This window comes from Thunnus maccoyii, chromosome 1, assembly GCF_910596095.1.
Source record: "Thunnus maccoyii chromosome 1, fThuMac1.1, whole genome shotgun sequence".
NCBI classification, from domain to species: Eukaryota; Metazoa; Chordata; class Actinopteri; order Scombriformes; family Scombridae; genus Thunnus; species Thunnus maccoyii.
Window position 1 is genome coordinate 39,531,335 of NC_056533.1, and position 20,427 is coordinate 39,551,761.

The 20,427-nt window shown below is 39.4% G+C and overlaps 1 protein-coding gene and 1 long non-coding RNA gene across 2 annotated transcripts; one reads left to right on the plus strand and one right to left on the minus strand.

Moving 5' to 3' along the window:
- Window positions 1-6,843: 6,843 nt before the first annotated feature.
- On the minus strand, window positions 6,844-9,078 carry LOC121903924. Its single transcript, XR_006098135.1, has 2 exons — window positions 8,904-9,078; window positions 6,844-7,298 (listed from the first exon to the last, which is right to left on the minus strand). It is a non-coding gene; the product is annotated as an uncharacterized LOC121903924 (long non-coding RNA).
- A 5,597-nt stretch (window positions 9,079-14,675) lies between these two features.
- Window positions 14,676-17,968, plus strand: LOC121903668 (thioredoxin-like). Its single transcript, XM_042420925.1, has 5 exons — window positions 14,676-14,792; window positions 16,035-16,139; window positions 16,479-16,544; window positions 17,463-17,528; window positions 17,659-17,968. Exons 1-5 carry the CDS (start codon window positions 14,691-14,693, stop codon window positions 17,722-17,724), a joined length of 405 nt encoding a protein of 134 aa, XP_042276859.1. The 5' UTR covers window positions 14,676-14,690; the 3' UTR covers window positions 17,725-17,968.
- Window positions 17,969-20,427: the final 2,459 nt, after the last annotated feature.

Genomic DNA, 20,427 nt, shown 5'->3' on the forward strand with positions numbered 1-20,427 from the left:
CGTTACCAGATACGCGAGGGACTGCTGTTTGCAACCCAGCACTCTCATTTGATACCTGCAGAAGGGAGAAAAGACTTTTCTCCACGGAGACGCGGATAACTTCTACACCCGCTGTCTACCGACCGAGTCGACCACTGAGTTTCGTTTCTTTGCTGCCCCGCCAAGAAACCAGCGCCACCCGTCAGTCTCGAGAAACAAGGACAGCTCCGCCAGCACCACGCATTGGAGGACCCGCTGCTGGATTTCACTGACGGACTGTCACACACACACACACACACACACACACACACAGGTTCGCTCCAGAGAGCGACACAAGTAAGAGGTTGTCTGGGCAGAGATAGTATTAGAATTGTGTGTTTATGGGCTTAGTGCTCGTATTGTTGTTGTGTGTTTTAACGAACCGCCGAGTCCCGTTTGCTGCTGTACTCTGAGGAGTATTTTTAAGTTGCTGCCTGTTTAGTTTTGTGTTCACCACGCTAAACTGTTTGTGTTATCCCATTCGGGATTTCTGTGTTTGTGCCACCGCAAGTGAAAACTAAGTTGTTTTGTCAGTCCACAACCAGACAACGTGTGTACAGACTACCGTCTGTACACTCGCTCTCTGTAGATAAAGCAACTGCTGCTCTCCCCTCACGGTTGCGGGACCTAGAGCCGATCTCCCTTCTTCTCTTCTCTTTCCCTCTCTCTTACTAACACACACACACACACACACACGCATATCCACCTAATCACGCACGTTTTCTGCACATTTGATAGTCAAATAAGAAAGGGCCATAGCGCCGTCTTGCCCCTTTGTTATCCGCCATCAGACACGTGAATGCAGAAACGCCACCAACCACCAGTCGGCGCTATCTGTTATTGTTAACTGGAACTCTGCGGCATCTTCCGCCAGCTGTTCTCACGTGACGCGTCTTCCCCTGGAAGCCGCGCCATCTTGTGACACACACGCTTTGGTTTACCGGTTTGCCTTTACACAGCTGCTGTTTTCAAGTTCACTTGGCAACATTAGCAGTATCCACAACATTTATAGCCACTGTGTAAAGCGTGCTAAAATGGGGCGGCTGTGGCTCAGGAGGTAGAGTGGGTCGTCCACTAATCGGAAGATCGGCAGTTCGATTCCCGGCTCCTCCAGTCCACGTGCCGATGTGTCCTTGGGCAAGATACTTAACCCCAAAGTGCTCCTGATGGCTGTGCCATCAGTGTATGAATGTGTGTGAATGGTTAGTTTCCTCTGATGGGCAGGTTTGGACCTTGCATGGTAGCCCCTGTACCCATTCAGCGTGTGAACAGGTGAAGGTGATTTGTAATGTAAAAAGTGCTTTGAGTGGTCAGAAGACTAGAAAGGCGCTATACAAGTACAGTCCATTTACCAAAATGAGCCGCCAGAACCCCCACGTGGCTGGAGCTTCACAGGGAATGGAGGACCCAGCCCTGCAGGATGTGGTCACTTCCCTCATTCACCTCTCCATGAAGGAGAGGGACAATTTGGTGAGCTGTAGCCTCAGAGAGTGTGATGAGATGCTCAAGGAACTGAAGGATTACGCAAACAACCCGGCCAGGAAGCCTAAGCGTACAATCCCAGACCTGCTTGGTCAGATGTTCCTGATTCAGCAATGCAAAACTCAGCTGCAGCAAGAAGAAAACCTAGGGCAGCTAGCTCAGCTGCAGCGCAGCTACCAAGCTGTGTGAACCTCCAACTTCAAGCTCCAGCAGGAAGCTGAGAGTGCCCAGGCTGAACTGGCCCGATTGCAGGAGGACCGAGAAGCCCTGCGCCATTGAGAGACCCTTTAGAGGCTCTTTGTCTTAGGTTTCTTAACAGCCCCATCCTGCAGCTGGTTGCTAAACTTGCAATTTCTGCGATTAGATTCTCTAGAAGAGTTCTGCTTGTTCTGTTTGTTATCTAGTAATTTTTAGAATTGTTGGAAGGCCTATTGTCAAACTGAATAACTCTGAACAAAAATGTGTTCCTTGAATTTGGTTGGCAGGTACTCAGTATTAGAAGACCCTGATAAGGACATCCCTACTTTTAACTGAGCTCTGTGACTTTCCAACCAGTAACGTTAAGTCATTGTAAACGGAGGCTGTGCCTGATACTCCCGTCCAGTAAGACCTCCATGCAAAGGCCAGGATTTCAGAAGTATAATGATATGATCAAGAACAGCCTGTTCTTTAAAACAGAGCTTATATGAAATATCATAAATATTTAACTTATGTCATCGTAACCTGAAAATCTTTGGGTTTGAGAATTGGGCTTTAGGAAATTGTGGCAGGAATTTTTCACCAGTTTCTGACAATTTATAGACCAGATTGGTAAGTTAATCAAGAAAACAATTGGTATATTAAACGATATTGATCGTTGCAGCCTTAATGCCTGTTATATACACTATTATAATATTATACATATTGTTCAACAGGACTGTATGAAGAATTTAATTTAGAATCACCTCTCAAAAGAAAAAAAAAGTAAATTAAAAGCCTTTTACTAATGCTGGTCCAAAGTATTATGCGTTTCATTTCTTTATTTTATTTTAATCATATTTATCATGTTTTATTCTATTTATTCTCTGCTTTTATTTACTGGATATTATTTAAGTGCTCCATTTTTAAAATTTTTGAAAGTTTGTGGACCCTTTAGAATTTTCTGTATTTCTGCATAAATGACCTAAAACTTGATCAGATATTTACACAAGTCCTAAAACTAGATAAATTGAACCCAATTAAACAAATTAGACAAAAATAAATTTTCCATTTATTTATCGAGGAAAATGATCCGATCTTACATGCTTTCAGTAACTGGTGTGACCCCCTTTTGCAGCAATAACTTCAACTAAATGTTTTTGGTAAGTGTTTATCAGCTCTGCACATCAGCTTGGAGGAATTTTAGCCCGTTCCTCCTCACAGAACAGTCTCAACTCAGGGATGCTGGTGGGCGTCTTTGCATGAACTGTCTGCTTCAGGTCCTTCCACAGCATTTCTATAGGATTAAGTTCAGGACTTTGACACGGCCGTTCCAAAACATTATCTTTCTTCTGCTCTAATCATTCTTTGGTAGAACTACTTCTGTGTTTAGAGTTGTCTTATTGCATGACTCACTTTCTGTCGAGCTTCAGTTCACAGACAGATACCTTGACATTTTCCTGCAGAATTTGCTGGCACAGCTCAGAACTCTCAGCTCCATCAATGATTGCAAGCTGTCCTGGTTCAGAAACAGTAAACCAGACCAAACCATGATACTACCACCACCTTGTTTCACAGATGGGTTAAAGGTTCTTATGCTGGAATGCAGTGTTTGCTCATCGCCAAACATCACGCTTCTAATTCAAGCCAAAAAGTTCATTTTCCATCCACAGAACATTGTTCCAATCAGCCTCTAGCTTATCCATGTGGTCTTGAGCAAACTGTAGATGGCAGAAATGTTCTGTTTGGAGAGTAGTGGGTTTCTCCTTGCAACTCTGCCATGCACACCATTGATGTTCAATGCTCTCCTGATGGACTCATGAACATTGACTGTAGCCACTGCAAGAGAGACCTTTAGTTTCCTAGATGTTACCCTGGGGTCCGTTGTGGCCTCCCAAAGTATTACATGTCTGCTCTTAGTGTGATCTTTGTTGTTCGACCACTCCTGGGGAGGGTAACAGTGCTGTTGGATGTCTTCAATTTGTACATGATCTGCCTGACAGTCGACTGGTGGAGTCCAAACTCTTTAGAAATGGTTTTGTAACCCTTTCCAGCCTAGTGAGTATCAGCAACTCTTCTTCTAAGGTCCTCAGAAATCTCCTTTGTTTGAGCCATGACACACTTCCACAAACCTGTGTTGTAAAGCTAAGACTTTAATTGTGAAGACCCAGATTTCTCTTTAAGACAGGGCCTCCCGGACTCACACGTGATTGTCAGCCCATTGATTGAAACACCCTACTCTAATTTCCCCTTCAAATGAATTGATAATTCTAGAGGTTCACATACTTTTGCCACACACAAATATGTAACATTGGATCATTTCCCTCAATAAATAAATGAACAAATGTAAGGTTTGTCTCATTTGTTTAACTGATGTTTATCTAATTTTAGGACTTGAATGGAAATCCGATCACGTTTTAGGTCATATGTATGCAGAAATACAAATTCTAAAGGGTTCACAAACTTTCAAGCTTGTAATGTTGGTTTATTATTATTATTATTATTATTATTATTATTATTATTATTATTATTATTATTATTTCAGATGTGGTGAGGATTGAGTCACTGAATGAATGAATGTCTAATTATAAACGACGTCAGTCCTGTAATGGCGGCCCTTCATCTTCTCTCACCAACATGGCCAATCATCACCAGCTAATGTTATCTGTAGCAATGACAGTTAGCTTGAATATCACTTTACATGAATAAAACCGACACCATAGTCCACAAATATTTAACACACACCAGTTCACAACCCCATAAGTGCAGTGCACAATAAGATAAAATGACAAGCTGTGCCATGGCCCTCCTCTGTTCTAGGTCCAGTGTGATTGGTCAAAGTCAAAGAATTACACTCATTCACGTGACACATTCGCTGCTGTGAGAGAGCGGGGATGATAATTATGCACAGTAAAGAGTCCCAACGGAAGCAGAGTAGTTGATGAAACTCACTAAACCACGATGAGTGGGGCTGGGAATCATTCAAAATTTTGCTAATTTTGGCACAAACAATTCAACCTGTAATGTCAGCTAATGAAGTCTGGATGTGGCAGCCAGCATGTGCCAGGTCAAGTTTTTTGTCACCCAAGTAAAAAAGACAAAACAAACCTTTCCTGTCTTCTCTGTAGTGGAGTCTGCTCAATCACAAGGGTTTGGTTTTATTTGTCCAGGTTTAGAGATGTCTGTCTGAGATTTCTGCTTTCAACTTCAGTACAGAGGTTAAATTCAACAGTAATCTCCCCTCACTGAGTGACTGGACTGTTTTCTATTTACTACTTTCTATTTGAAGTTTAAATTTTGCTTTGCATCATTTTTCCACAGTGGCCTTCATCACTTACATTGAAGCACATTCGAAGGGGATCTTTTAATATCCAGTATGAACAGGAGGAATGATTACAGCGAGGAAAACCTCTTTCACTGTTCATACGGACACCTGACTGCTGTGAACTCGTCCTTTAAACTCTGTTCAGCTGCAGTTTCTCTCATGTCCACTAGATGCTGCTGCAAGAAAACTCTGTACTGAAGTAAATGAGAAAAGCCCCAATAAATTCAGCTGTCACCTCTTGATATGATTTCAGTTCTTTAAGGTGTCCCACTACACTTTGTTCCACACAGACTAAAGTTAGTCTGTGTGAAACAAGGTGTAGTGTTTGTATATGCAGATAGATGCTGTATTTCCACATCCAGGCAGAAGGATTTACTATGAACCTCTAAAAAAAACTTTATAGATTCCACTATAAGATGAGTGAGGTTACCTCCTTTAATTAAAGACGAGTCAAATCCTTCCAGCTTTAAGTCAAAAGCCAAATAATGTCTTTTATGTGATGTTCAGATCCTTAAAGTACCAAAAAGTTGCAGTACTGCAATATATAAATACTTCAAAATGTAGTTACATTATTATTACTGATGCATTTATGGTGTGTGCAGCGTTTTACTGCTGTATCAGATGTTTTGAGTTAAAAATCTGAATCTGAAGTTAAATGTAGTGGAGTAGAAGCCACAGTATACACACCTACCAAGACACCACTGGTGTGAAAATATTTACAATCAAAAATGTTATTCTGTCCATAGTAGACGCTCATATCAGGCAATGATGAAGATCCTGTGTTCGATGAGGTAGGAGATGTTGAGACATGACTGCTGCTGGACACCTGTAGAGGCCTTCATCAGACACCAAATATAAGTATAAGCCCATAGTGAGGCGAACATAAACGATACAGAAAGGTACAGGCGGCTCACTGTATCTCACACATATGCCTGCTTACACACAAACCCTCTGTGGAGGTCTTTGTTTTACAGCCCATTGACATCATCTCCCTCCATCACAGGGCTGGTTAAACTCTGTTTAGTTCTTGATACAGTACAGTAAATGTGTTGAGTTTCACTATGACACTGCAGGAATCGTGGCGACGCTTAGAGTGCAACATAAATCAGCCGCCAGAGTTGTCTGTAACCATAACCACCTGCAGTGGTGGGGGCATCTTGTTTGAGGTGCGACAATGAAATATGATCCAAGAAATTAGAAATCAAAAATTAGTTTAGATTATCAGAAGCCAAAACACTGCAAAGCAGTTTGTAACACTGACAGACAGGATTTTACAAGTCTGAAAAGTGAACATCATATTCAGCTGATGACAGCAGACAATGGCGTTAACTGTTCAGTCTGAACTTTCCACAGACTTATCAGGAAAATGACCAGTATGTGTTATAAACACTTATACTTCCTGCAGATACGTATACACCTACTGTCTTCACATAATATCCTCATTCTTATGACATGTCAGGACAATTATCAGAGAACAGCCTGGCATCTAACAATACTGGTAAAAATGTGTTTTTGGAAAGCAGCCTAACTTTGGAGATATCAAAAGGTGTTTTCACTAATGCTACATGACTGGTTGGAAGATCCTGATACCTGATGTTCATTACAGTCAGCCATGTAACTAGTGGGGTTTTTGTTTGTTTGTTTTTTAAACTGTTGGAATAAAATGAGGATTTAAGTGCATCACTGAGTTGTCGGGGAAATAAAATCTACTATGAAGCAGTGCTGGAAACTGGGACAAGAGCACAAATTCACCTCATGATAAAGAATTAGTTTTGATTCTATCAAAATCCCTGTCATTTAGGATTATATTCTGTTTCTTTCTCATTAAAAAGGAAGATGTATGTTTTGTTGCACTGCATTTATTGGGACCATGTACAGTGTTCAACATAATGTTAACATTTGATGTACTGCAACAGAGTTAGCTTACAAATGTCCTGCATTAAGATGTCACTTGAGTAAAGTGTTACACTATTACACTTTATATTATTGGATTATTATTACTGATGCATTAATGTGTGAGCAGTGTTTTACTGCTGTATCAGATGTTTTGAGTAAAAAAAAAAAAAAATCTGAGTCTGAAGCTAAATATAGTGGAGTAGAAGCCACAGTATATTTACAATCAAAAAAATGTAGGTTTTATTCTGTCCATAGTAGACGCTCATATCAGGCAATGATGAAGATCCTGTGTTGGATGAGGTAGGAGATGTTGATGCTTTGAATAGTTCTGAGTGTTTAAATCTTCATCAGCAGCCAGCTGGGTGGAGACTCATGACTGCTGCTGGACACCTGTAGAGGCCTTCAGACACCAAATACAAGTATAAGCCCATAGTGACGGGAACATAAACGATACAGAAAGGTACAGGCGGCTCACTGGATCTCACTCATATGCCCGCTTACACACAAACTTAGAAAAATAAGTGACTACATGTGAAGGACCAGACCTGAAGGAGGACAACTACATGTTCTGTTAGTGTTTTCACCACAACAACCACGATAGGTGCCCCTGAAAGTCACCAAATAACACAGTCACTGGTTAAACCAAAACACCAGCCGGCATGCTAACCTCAGCTAGCCGCTTTAACTTCCCGCTCCACAACCACAAAAACACCGAATAACAGTAACTGCTGCGAACTGAAGCTCAGATTGTTAAACAAGCTTCTTAGAAACAAAGTAGAAGTACAAATGAGGCAGGAGGTTTTCCTCCCTGAGCCTCATGGGCCCTCTCATGTCGTTGGGCCCGAGGCTTGAGCCCCAGTAGGCCTGTGCATTAAAAATAGCATTGATGCTGATTTCTCCTGAGAGGGCCTAAGTCCTGGATGGGTGGGCCTGGCCCCCCCATAACGCCGGTTCTGTGGAAGTCTGTCTTACAGTGCAGTGACATCATCTCCCTCCATCACAGGGGTGCAGGAATAGTGGCGACGCTTAGAGTGCAACATAAATCAGCCACCAGATTTGTCTGTAACCATTAAAAAAAAATAGTTTAAACAAAACATATGAAAGACTTTTAGGCCGAAAACTGTCCTGCGTTAAAAACAGGACCTGCAGTGGTGGAGGCATTTTGGTTGAGGTGCGACAGTGAAATTAAAAATTAAATTAGATTATCAGAAGACAAAACACTGCAAAGTGGTTTGTAACACTGACAGACAGGATTTTACTAGTCTGGAAAGCAAACACCATATTCTCATGACAGGCGAATGTGGCATTTACTTTACTTTATAATATAATCCATCAGGAATGTATGTGTGTGCAGTGACACCGCGCTGCATGAACACACTGCCTGCATTTTTTCCCCCCACACACTGTTTCCAGTCTGAACTTTCCACAGGCTTATCAGGAAAATTACCAGTATGTGTACCAGCATTTATTCAAATAACAGTTTGGATTAAACAAATGGGACGGGGTGATGGTGCGTAAACCTACGGTCTCACACACACACACACACATATTTAACATCCTCATTCTTACAGGAAATGTCATGACAGTTTGACCTCTTAAATTACTGGGAAGAATGTGTTTCTGGAAAGCAGCTTAACTTTGTGGAGATGTCAAAAGGTGTTTTCATTAATGCTACGTGACTGGTAAGCAGGTCTAGAGAGTAGAAGTGATGTTGGGAGTTTAAGTTGTTGGGGGAATAAAGTCTACTGAGATAAGAGCACATTCACCTCATGATAAAGAATTAGTTTTGATTCTGTGGTGGTACTGATTCTCCTTGAACACAGCTGTTCTGTAAGAAGCCAGAGAACCAGCTCCCAACCACATAAAAACACAAATAATATTCACTTGGAAAAACCTCACAAGGTTATGCAAAAAGGAGAAATGTCCCTTTAATAAACAAATGCCTCTTCAATGTGTACACAAAATAAAGCCTGCAGGTGTTAAGCTATCGTGAAGCGAGCACAACCTCTTGCACGATGAGCACTAAGAACAACCCGATGCAGGTCACTTGGTTGAAAGGTTTATTTGTAGTATTCCCTCAAAAACACCCTCAAATCAGAGAGCAAAAGACTGGAAAGAAGCCTGAACAAAGCTGAGTTTCTGTCTGACAATCTCTATAGACAATGTCTGCAACCAGTTGAGGAAAGATCAGAGTGAACAGGGTGTGTTGTTTCTCTCCTCTCTTAAACCCCAGAAAAAGGGGGTCGTCACACCCTGATTGGCCAAGAGGGGAATGCACTCAGCTGCTCTCAATTACTAATTGGGAACCAGTCCCCACACCCTGCACACAGGTGATCTGAATAACCCTCCAATCAACCCAGAGAGGGATTCCGACATGCAACTATATGAATTCAGAACAAGGAAATGACAGAAAGTCCCATGAACGGGTGACTGCTACAACGGTATGTTGTAGTGATGATTGAACTCAGTTAGATTAAACTATTTGTAATAAAGAAACCTCCATATGGTGAACACACACACTCTTCAATTACATGTGTGGCCAAAACTAATATGGTCAAAACAAACTATAGTTATAACAGCTACAGCTAACAGTATAATTATAACATAATAAGTCTACATCTTTTACTTCCTGTCAGCATGCTCGTAGTTAAAGTCAGGCAAAGCATAAACATTTTTCTCTCATTAACATTTCAACACTTCTGTATCATGTGTTGTTGGGAAATCTTCAGATGGGTCAATCAATCTTCAAGTCACCCACAACTTGGTATTAAACTCAAAACTTATAAGAGAAAGACTCAAAGAAATACACCGGAAGCTGGTAGAGTTCAATGTGAACAGGTTTACTCTGCATGAAGAGCAATACAAAGCAAACCGAGGCCTCGATCCCGGGATAATGAAAAATCATAACACATTAAATTATATACCTCTCATAACCCCTCCTAATGTGGGAGTTATTTGCTAAACCCCACCTCGCTTGATCTTAACATTTAGGTAAAAATCCAAACATGATTCATCTACAGAAAACAACTCAGACTTCTCTGACAGGTATCAGTTATACTTGGCTTCTCATAACACACATGGCCGAGCAGCCTTCGCTCATCACACTCAGATTAAAACAGGACATTATTTTCATATTCCCTTGGAAACTATCTGCTATAGATGTTAATGTTTTCTGTGGCCTGTTCATGGAAGGACTGGTTTCCGCCACACATGAGAGACTAAAGATGTTCTAAATGCAGCTGATCCGAAATGCAGTCAGTGTTTATTACACTGGAAGCTGCAGACACAGAGAGACGGCAGCACTCAAAAAGACTCTCCAGTCTGTAATAAAATAATAAAATAAATATTTAACACTGTCAACTTCGGGAATTTAAGTTAGGGAAGCTATTTCTCCTCCAAAAACTTTACATTTTAAGTTAAAAAGGAGGAAAGTGAATCATTAAATAACAAAGACTGATGTGACTCTGAGTGCATCAAACTAGACAAATGTGTCAATCTTACCTAAATAACTTTAAAGCATATTTTTAAGATATTTCATATTTGTCTGAATCATTTCCAGATAATGTTGATCAGCCACACTATTCGCAGATGACGATGACGTGTGACTGTAGCAGAGCTGCAGAACGACTGTATTTCAAACTAAAAACCTGCCGCAGACGTGCTGAAACAACAGATTAATGCTTAAAATATAAATCATTTATATCAATTAAACACTCTCCAACCAAAATCAGCAAAGAAAATAAAGTTGAACGTGGTAAAAGCATCTGCACTGATCTATAAATGAATGTGTGTGATTGTGTTCACGCTGCATGAGAAGCTCTGCAGCGTCTGAAGGCAGCACGACTGATATGTTGATTAACCTGCAGAGATACAGTAGATACAGCCGTTCACTGTGTTTACCTTCGTTAAACCACCTGATGACACCAGGATGTTGCAGAATAACCACACACACCTCTACACACATCAGACTGGTCGGGTATAACTGGATATTCTGCTTTTTAATAAAGCAGACGTCAGTTAGCAGCTCATCAGCAGTAACCTTTGACTGGACTTCACATGTGTGGAGTCACGTGATTAAATGACACCCCAGCTTTAACTTTAATTTGACCTGTTTATTAGCATTTGGTCGAAAAAAGAGACAGATGCATTTGAGCTTCGGTTTCCCACATTACACTAACTCACCTTCAATTCACAGGCGCCTGGTCAGGTAATAAAATAGGGAAAAAGCCACCTGCACTAGTCTGGATTAGTTAGATTGAAGCTGCTGTGCAGTTTATAACTGGGTGGATCAGGACAGGAAATGATTATCAGAAGAGTGACTATTTCATATTTGAAACTATATTCATAAAAACATTACGTAGCCTAAAATGTTAGCAGGTTGCAGGCTACTAGACCATCTTCAAGGTCAAACAAGGACAAACAATTTATATATTTATATATATATGATTTGTATAATTAAACCTTGTTAAACAGTGTTAAACCTGACGGCTGCTGTTCTCACAACAACTATCTAATCCCAGTCCAACACACTGGTTCTAGTGGGAGCTGATGTATTAAATAATCATAACTTCAGAGGCAGATTATTTTAACCAACATTATCTCAAGTCAAGGATTATTTTAATGCACATCTCAGAAGGGGATTTTTGCTCCTCAAGACTTTAAAGGGTTATTTTAGTGGACTAGACTTTACTGCCTCTTACAGTAAACTCACAGCTTCCATTTAGCCTGAATGAGGAAATGAGGTAATAATCAGAACAATGGAAGCAGAGCAGCTGGATGAGAGATCAATACATGGAGTGATGCATCCCCGTTATTCATATAGAGGGAGTAAAGTTCTGGTTTTGCTTCCTCACTTTTTGTCTTTTAAAAATAAACTTATCATCATACAGTCAACGCCATCAGCTGATTATATTTAAGCAGCTTATATCAATGATCATTTTTCATTTTCAGCAGTAATAAAAACATTTGATGTTTTCGGACCCTTTGAGTTGAGTTCAGTCCAACATTTTCCTCATTTAAGTGTTTTAATTAATGAGTCAAATGTTCAGCGGTGGGAAAGTGACTGATTCAGACGTCTACATTCCTCTGCTCTAGTTTCAGTTTTGGTCAAACTTTATATGGAATTATTTTTAAATGTAATGACGCATTACTTCATGTAGACATTCTCAGCACAGCAGCAGCTTCAATCTAACTAATCCAGACTGGTGCAGGTGGCTGTTTCTGGACTTAATCCAAGAGGTTAGATGGTGTAGAAATGCAGGAAATGTGTTTTAAATGACAATCTTTGCCCCCCCATTTTAATACATGACCAGGTGACTCTAGTGGATGAACTGTAAGAACATGGGGAGCATCTTTATTTTAATATTTCTGGTGTGGTGTATTTCCTCCATCAAATAATTCTCCCACTATAGAATCATTATATTATTTATTACACTACTACTCCCTCCATGTTTACTGTAAGAATACAGGTCCACTATAGGCTAAAATAAAGCATGATGTCATTGTTTAGGACAGATGATCGATCAATCACAGACCTGTGTTACTGACATGTAACCTGGTCTAATGCTGTAGTGGGGATATCACTGCCATACCGAAACATTGCCAGTGCACTATAAGGGTAAGTCTGGTTGCCATGGTGATGGATTACGTCTGACTGTTAACCACACCCTCATCCTCTGTTTGAGAAAGAAGGGTAAACAGGAAGTAACTCTGGCTGGAGTGAACTGTTGAAAGTTCTACAGTAACTGTCAGTAAAAATGTGCACCGGCTCTCTGGGAAAGATGTTTTAATCATTTATTTATTTATTTATTTATTAAAAACAAGTAAAAATCATTTGGATTGAACAAACAGGATGTGCATACAGTGACCTGCCTTCATGTAACATGTGAGTTTCTAGAGAACATCCTGACCTTGAGATTTAAGAGGGACTTTAGTGGAAACCACAAACCACAACGGTGTGTTTTACTTTTCACTGTGACTCATATGAAACTCTTTCAGTTTCTTTATGCATCTGTGAGCTTTATCCCCTCCACTTCCATCCTTGTTTTATTGCATTAAATTCATTTGTCAGACTCCCAGAAAACTGCAGGTCTGCTCCAACTCTCAGTTCTTTTAACTAAAAGGCTAAAAGACTTTTCTGTTTGTCTCTTATTAAATTACATTTGTTACAATTTATTCACTGTAGCTGCACTCTCAGTGATATTCTACTGTTTTATTCTATTTGAACTCATTTTTATCTCCAATTTTATTTCACTCTTTTTAAATCCTGTTTGTCATTTTATTGTCTTGTTTCATTTATTTCTTGTCTTGTATGTCTTACGTAAAGCACTTTGAATTGCCTTGTGAAAAGGTAAAGATTTCAGCTAAAAGGAAGCACGACTGTGCACCAGAAACACCAGAAATCAGAAGATGAGACAAACGAGAAAACGAAGGTCGACGACTTTGTGCTTCAGTTTTGACCGGAGGTCTGAACCAGGAAGCAGGAAGCAGGATTTATGGTTAACTTATGACGGGGGTTACATCACCATGGTAACTGATGCAGAACGTGATCCGGAGCAGGTTAACTTCAGAGGATCAACACCCCAACCACTGACCAATCAGATCACTGGAAATAAAGAGTCATCATTCCTACAGGATCCCGACATGGACAAAAATCCTGAGTTTACAATAAAGTAAAAAAAGATCATTTCTAGTGTTTCTACATCTTCTTATTCTATTGTATGATTACAGGGTTTATTGACTTTTTATCCGTCACTAAAACAGTTTTCTGCAGGTTCTTGGTGTCAATGTTTCATCTCATATCATATGAAGAACTTCATTCATGGTTCTGATGATGTAATTAACAACCCGCCTCTGTCACATGGAGTCGACTGAGCTGGTTGATAACAGCTTCATGGTTCTGGTTATCTGGACGGACAACGTCAGGCTCAGTGAAGCCAGATAAGAGAAGGAGAATTAAATTCTATTTTAAATTCTATTCTGGATTTTACTGGAAGCCAATGCAGCTAAAGCTAAAATGGGAGAAATGTGATGTTTCTAGTTGTAGTCAGAACACGTGCAGCTGTGATGCAATGTGTCACATTTTATACATGCAAAAAAAAAAGTCATTGTGCAACTCTGAAGCTGTGAGCGATGAAGCAAACTGGTGATGATCAGTGTGTGAAATCCCAGTTTACTGCTCACTGGTTGCTACTGTTATAGAGGAGGAGTGAGGGAAGGAATAAAGGATGAAGAATAAAGGTTCAGGTTGTATTCAAGTATTAAAATCCCCGAGCAACACCGACACATTACAAATAATATAATAATAATATAATACAAGAATAAATATTAGTCTAAAATAAATTTATTAAATGCCAGCAATAAAACAATAGAATAAAACAGGCAGTAAAAACAATAAGAATCTAATTTCTTCCCCACGTTTCCAGTATTAAAGTCTGAATATGAGCTTAATACTGTAACGAGGGCGTTGTCTGTCTGTCTGTCTGTCTGTCTGTCTGTCTGTCTGTCTGTCTGTCTGTGACTCAGAGCGGAAGCAGCTGGAAACAAGCAGCAGACACAATAAAAGCATAAAAACCAACAATAAAAACCCATCACTTCACATCAAACCATTACCGCCAGTTTACATTCAGCTTTAATAAACGACTTTTTCTTTCATTATCGGCCCAAAATTAGCCTTTAAGATTTCATTTGGGACGCAGTGATGCAGGATTAAAGTGAAATGCTTTTATTTTTTCAAATTTTTTTCAACACTTCCACTGTGTTTGTTGTGGAGCTTGACGCAGCTCTGATAAAGATGCTGCGTATATTCTGGGAAGAGCCAAACCTCCTCCACACCCCGTCAGCTCTGAGCTTGATCCCTCCAGCAGCCACCATGGTTAAGGAAGTGAAAGATTTGGTAAGTTGTAACTTGTTTATTTAGCTGCTTTCTTTCTTTTTTTTGGAAGCAAAGTTTTTTTTTTTTATTAATTTTGGAAAAAAAAACACATAACAAGCAACAGCTGTAGTATTAATAGCAGCATTGTGAGTACAAAGTGTCGTATCATGCAGTGAGAACAGTGCATGAAAGTGAAAGTACACGTCTGATTCACAAAGGAAGGATATAATTAAAAAATATATAAATAACCCATAATAATAATCAGCTGGACAACAAGTGGAGAAACACAACAGGAAGTTTCTATAAAGAAACCTTTAAATGTTCCAGACTTATGCAGTTTAACACATAAAGGTTATTATTATTATTATTATTATTATTATTATTATTATTATTATTATTGTAATTAAGTATGAACATGTGACTGTATGAGGGGAAGAGTCATCATGTTGTAATATCAGCCTCTATGATTATGCTGCGTTCATGGATGGGTGGTAGATGTGGCAGTTGTTAATATTATTAATAATAATAATAATAATAATAATAACAACAATAATGTTAACAATAATAAAGAGTAAAAAGACGACATCACATAAGATCAAATCTATGAAAAAAAAGTGTTTTGAGGATTTTAAAGGATGTTAATGATATGAAAGCGTGACGTCATCTGACAACTGAAGAAGGTTTTTATGATAACTGAGTTACAAAATTACAATAAATAGTTTACATATATGTTACATTTAGGTTTAATTACAGTGAACGACTGTCTGTTTGGTTAACAGGAATTTCCTTACTGGGAACTTTGAACTTCCTTGTTGTTGAGATGTGACATTCAAATAAAACCAGATAAGAAAGGAGTGTTCAGATCAAACCAGTTTATAACCATCATAACTCTGAGATGACTGGACGCAGCGTTTAGATCCTCGAGAGAAAAGTCCACAAAGAAAGAAAAAGGGAGAATCAGAAAGAGAAACTGAGTAAAGTCACACTACGTGACTCATATAGAGCAAACAAAAGCAGCAATGTTTGAATTATAATATAGAGATTATATATAAACTCAACTGTACAGAAGCTTAAACAGCATTTCTTTCTTTTCTCTTAAACACACTGAAAGTTCAGATATAAAGAAGAAACAGTAGCTGCAACTGAGAGAATAAAAGACTAATAAATAAATTATATTTTCAAATATAATAAGCAGATTGGATGATCCTGTCACTGCTGATCAAAGTCAAGTTACTGATATGATCTGTTTTTAATTTTCTGCAGGACGAGTTCAGGCTCCTGTTGAAGGAAGCCGGAAGCAAGCTGGTGGTCGTGGACTTCACGGCCACCTGGTGCGGCCCCTGCAGGATGATCGGACCCGAGTTTGTAGTAAGTGGACGACTGATGTTTCAAACTCATAGTTGAATGATTATTGAGGTTTGTTAGAAAAAGGAAAACTGTTACATGAGCATCTTTTATCTGTTTCATATTGTAAATAAAGCATTTCTATGAAGGGAACACAGAAAACCAGTGTAGTTCTTTCTAAACTCAGTTTAAAGCAACAGTTTAGTGTTTCAGTTCTGCAGATATCACAGATGTGTTTCTTGCAGGAGCTGCAGCCTCTGTTAAACCTTTCTAGTACATCAAGTGCAGAGTAAGTGTATTTCCTCTTGCATTCATCAATACTGACTATCATGAACATCCTTTGTCTTTGTGTCTCTCCTGCAGAAACTGTCAGAAAAACCTGAGAACAGTAACGTGGTTTTCCTGAAGGTGGACGTGGATAAAGCTCCGGTAAAAAAAAACCTTTCAGGAACAATTTATCTTGTAAATCTGTTGGTCAGTTTGTTTTCAGCCTAAATATCAGATACACACTTTTAGATCAAACGAGCGCTTCTGCAAGTCTCTCATCTTCTGTAGGAAATCACCGTTTATTTTTAGCTTTTGTTGACAGGAAGTGGCTTTACTATTAAAACTTAGAGCGATGTGGATGATTCATGAAATCCATTTCAGCAGGATTTCATGTGGAACACGTTTCTGTCTCAGAGCTACGACACTTGAATAATTATTTAAGTGTTTAAATCTGGAACATAAAAATGCATTTAACATTAACAGAATTGTTAATGAGTGATTACAGCTTGTTGGTAGAATAAGTTGCCTTCATGTTGGTTTATTGTAACCGTGTGTGTGTTTCTGGATAAACTCCAGGTGAAATCTGAGCTGTGACGCTGCGAACATGAACTGTTTCTGTTTGATTCTGCTGCGTCCTGCTCACACACACAACAATCTGTCAGGAAAACAATGAAAAAAGTGCGAAAAGCAACTTAAATTGAAAGTTCTTTAATTCATATAAATGATTATTAGATGCAGGTGAGTTTAGATGAGTTGCATCAGGCTACATGAGCAGTTCAGAGTTGCTGCATAAAACCCTGAATGAGTGTTTTCACATCAGTCGGTGTTCCAGATCTTGTTGACTTCTGGGTTTACTGGTTAGTTAAAAGCTGCCTATTGGAACCAGTCTAACTGTTGCTCTACATTCAAAGCTATTTGTGTGTGTTTTTAATATTCACCTTTTTCATATAATCTTAAATCCCAAACATTTTTTGCTCAGTAAAGAACTCAACGTCTTGTTGAGCTTGTACAGTTCAGTCCTCAGAGCGTCTGCGTTACCACCGAGTTCATCTGACTGTTGCTCTCTTTGCTCTTTTCCAGGATGTGAGTTCATCCTGCGGGATTAAATGTATGCCCACGTTCCATTTTTACAAGAATGGAGAGAAGGTGAGCTTTGGGGCTTTGGGTGTGATATTATATATGTGATAATCCAGCCTTTATGTTCAGGAAGCATCAATTGTTTGTGATCAATCCCTTCTGACTATGGAGCTAAAATCATTCGATGCTGTTTTTTCAGGTGGACGAGTTCTCCGGCGCCGACCTACAAACACTGACCAAGAAAGTGGAAGCTTTGAGATCTTAAATTCCCACCAACCATCCACATGTTTCCCTCTTCAAACTAAAGAAAGTAAAATTTCATTTCATGCACAATAACAATCAGGTTATTCTCTTCCTCCTCTCATGTATCGACTGAACAACTCGTTGAAATATAATTAAAACCTGATGACTGCTTATAAGAGAAAATGGTTTTGCTCCCAAGAAAGTCTGAACTTTTCTTTGTATGTTGTGTTTTCATGAAGGTGGATTTAATAAATGAAGATGAGAAACTTTGTGTTGTTGCATTGTGTTCAGCTCGGCTCCGTCTTGATCATTTTAACCCTAAAACAGCTGGAATATTTGCAGCTAGAGGGATTTAAAATGACACATTTTCATCAGTATGTTTGAGAGTTATTGAAAAAGTAAAGTGGGCTGAACCAACGGTGACAATAAGCGTGTTGTAAACACAGCAGAACATGACTTTGATGTTGAAGCCGTCGCTGTAAAGAGAAAATCGAGTGAAAAGAAAGAATTTAATGGTTATTTATGCTTATAAATAAATAAATAAAAATGTGAGAATAGTTCACACACAGTATCAATTACACATTTACGTCTATTTGTTCTCTTGGTTACAACTTTTGTACAATAACTTTGGTACGATACTTTAAAATTTCCCATCTGGCAACACTGTTGTGTTGGTTTGACTTCATGTTAACCAGATACGGTTAAACTTAGGGATGCATGATATTATTGGCACGTCATCAGTATCGGCCGATAAAAGCTCTAAAATGAAATATCCGCATCGGCGAATTCTGCCGATTATGAGAGGCCGATATGTCGCCTTTCCCTCCGCCGCCTGACTCTGCTTCCCTCCACGGACTGTTTCACCCTGACGGTCCCGGTGTTTCCTCCGCAGGCTCCACTTCACTCAGCTGCTTCTTCCCACTTTAACCTGAATAACAAACTGGGCCTCGTTGCTCCGGTTGGATCCACATGGAGAGCCGAGGCTAACGTTAGCTTGGAGGCTAGCAGAGGTTAGCTGACTGTGCTTCCCTCCGGTCATGCTGCAGCTAACACTCCACTAGCCTCTCAGCTAACGTTAGCCTCGGCTCTGCGTGTGGATCCAACCGGAGCACCGAGTCCCGGTTAGTTATTCAGGTTAAAGTGGGAAGAAGCAGCTGAGTGAAGTGCAGCCTGCGGAGGAAACACCGGGACCGTCAGGGAGAAACAGTCCGTCGAGGAACTGCTGTGTTCGGCTGCACAGATAGGAAACACTTCAGCTGACAGGATGTACCACTCTGTTTGGGGGGGGGGGGGGGAATCTTCTTCTTTTTGGTTTATAACGGCGGTTGGCAACCAGCGTATTAGGTGCATTACCACAACCTTCTGCTCCGGAGTGTGGACCAGAGATTAAATCCTACACATTAATCCTGTCTGTCTAATAAACTCAATGAAAACTCTACTGCTGCTCCCACTTGGCAGGTTCATTAAAGTTTTAATGCTGAGCTCCTGAACTCCAGTCTTCCTCAGTTCTTCCTTCATATATTGTCTTTCTTGATCATACTTAGTACAATCTATACTTGCATGTTTAATAGTCTCCTCAACCAGCTGGAAAAAATATGTGTATACATCTGTATCAGCATCGGCCACAATGAGTTGGAAATATCAGCATATCAGATATCAGCAAAAAATCCAATATCGTGCATCGCTAGTGAAACTGTGTTCATGGAACAGATTAAGCTTTAAGTCAAAGTCGAGTTCTTTCAGTTAAAGTGCAGATTTAATTAGCGGCGTTGATGAAACATCCAACAGGTCTGGAGATGTTTGTCTCTCTTGGAGGTTTGTTTGTTCACAGCATTGAAAAATTCAACAGTAATTATCTCCAGAAACTGATTTGACTGTTTTCGTTGGACCTTTGAATGCATCATTTTGCCACAGTTGAACAGTCATGTGAATCATTCTGATTGGCTCATTTCTGCCATCAGCTGGTTTCAAATAAAGACGCCTCTTTAATCCAACATGTACAACTTTATTTAAATAAACAGCATGAACTGCACATTTAAAATAGTGGATCTAAGTGTCTGAAAAGTAGAGAAAGTAGAAAAAGAGTGACAACATTTTATTACCATAAAATTCATCAGTGTCTATGATGAACTACGTGTGTCAATCACAAGATTTGAACTGTGTTTGAAAGTGTTTTTGCTTTTTTTCTCCCCAGATAATCTTCTGAACTCAACACCTGACTTCAGAACAGTTTTATGACTGAAGACTTTGTTCATTATGAACTATTATGAATGTCAGTCAAAGATAATCACTAACAACCTGAGATCCTCCTGTTTCAGGCGTGCAGGGTCTTTGTGTCGGTGATGTTTTCATGTGGAGAAAGAAAAGACTCAGAACCTCGTGGTGACATTAAAGGGACAGTTTGATATTCTGGGAAATTATTCAGTTTATTTCCAAGAGTTGGATAAAAAGATTGATACCACACTCATGTCTGTAAAATATTGCCAATTATCTTGACTAATCGTTTAGTCTATAAATTGTCAAATGTTATTTTTTTCCCAAAACTTAATGAGATGAATTCAAATATCTGGTTTCATCCAACCAACAGTCCAAAACCCCCAAAATATTTAGTTTACTGTCATATAACAGAGAAAAGCAGCTTGAAAAATAGCTAATATGATTAACTGATTATGAAAATAGTTGTCCATTAATTGTCTGTTGATTGCCTAATTGATTAATCATTGCA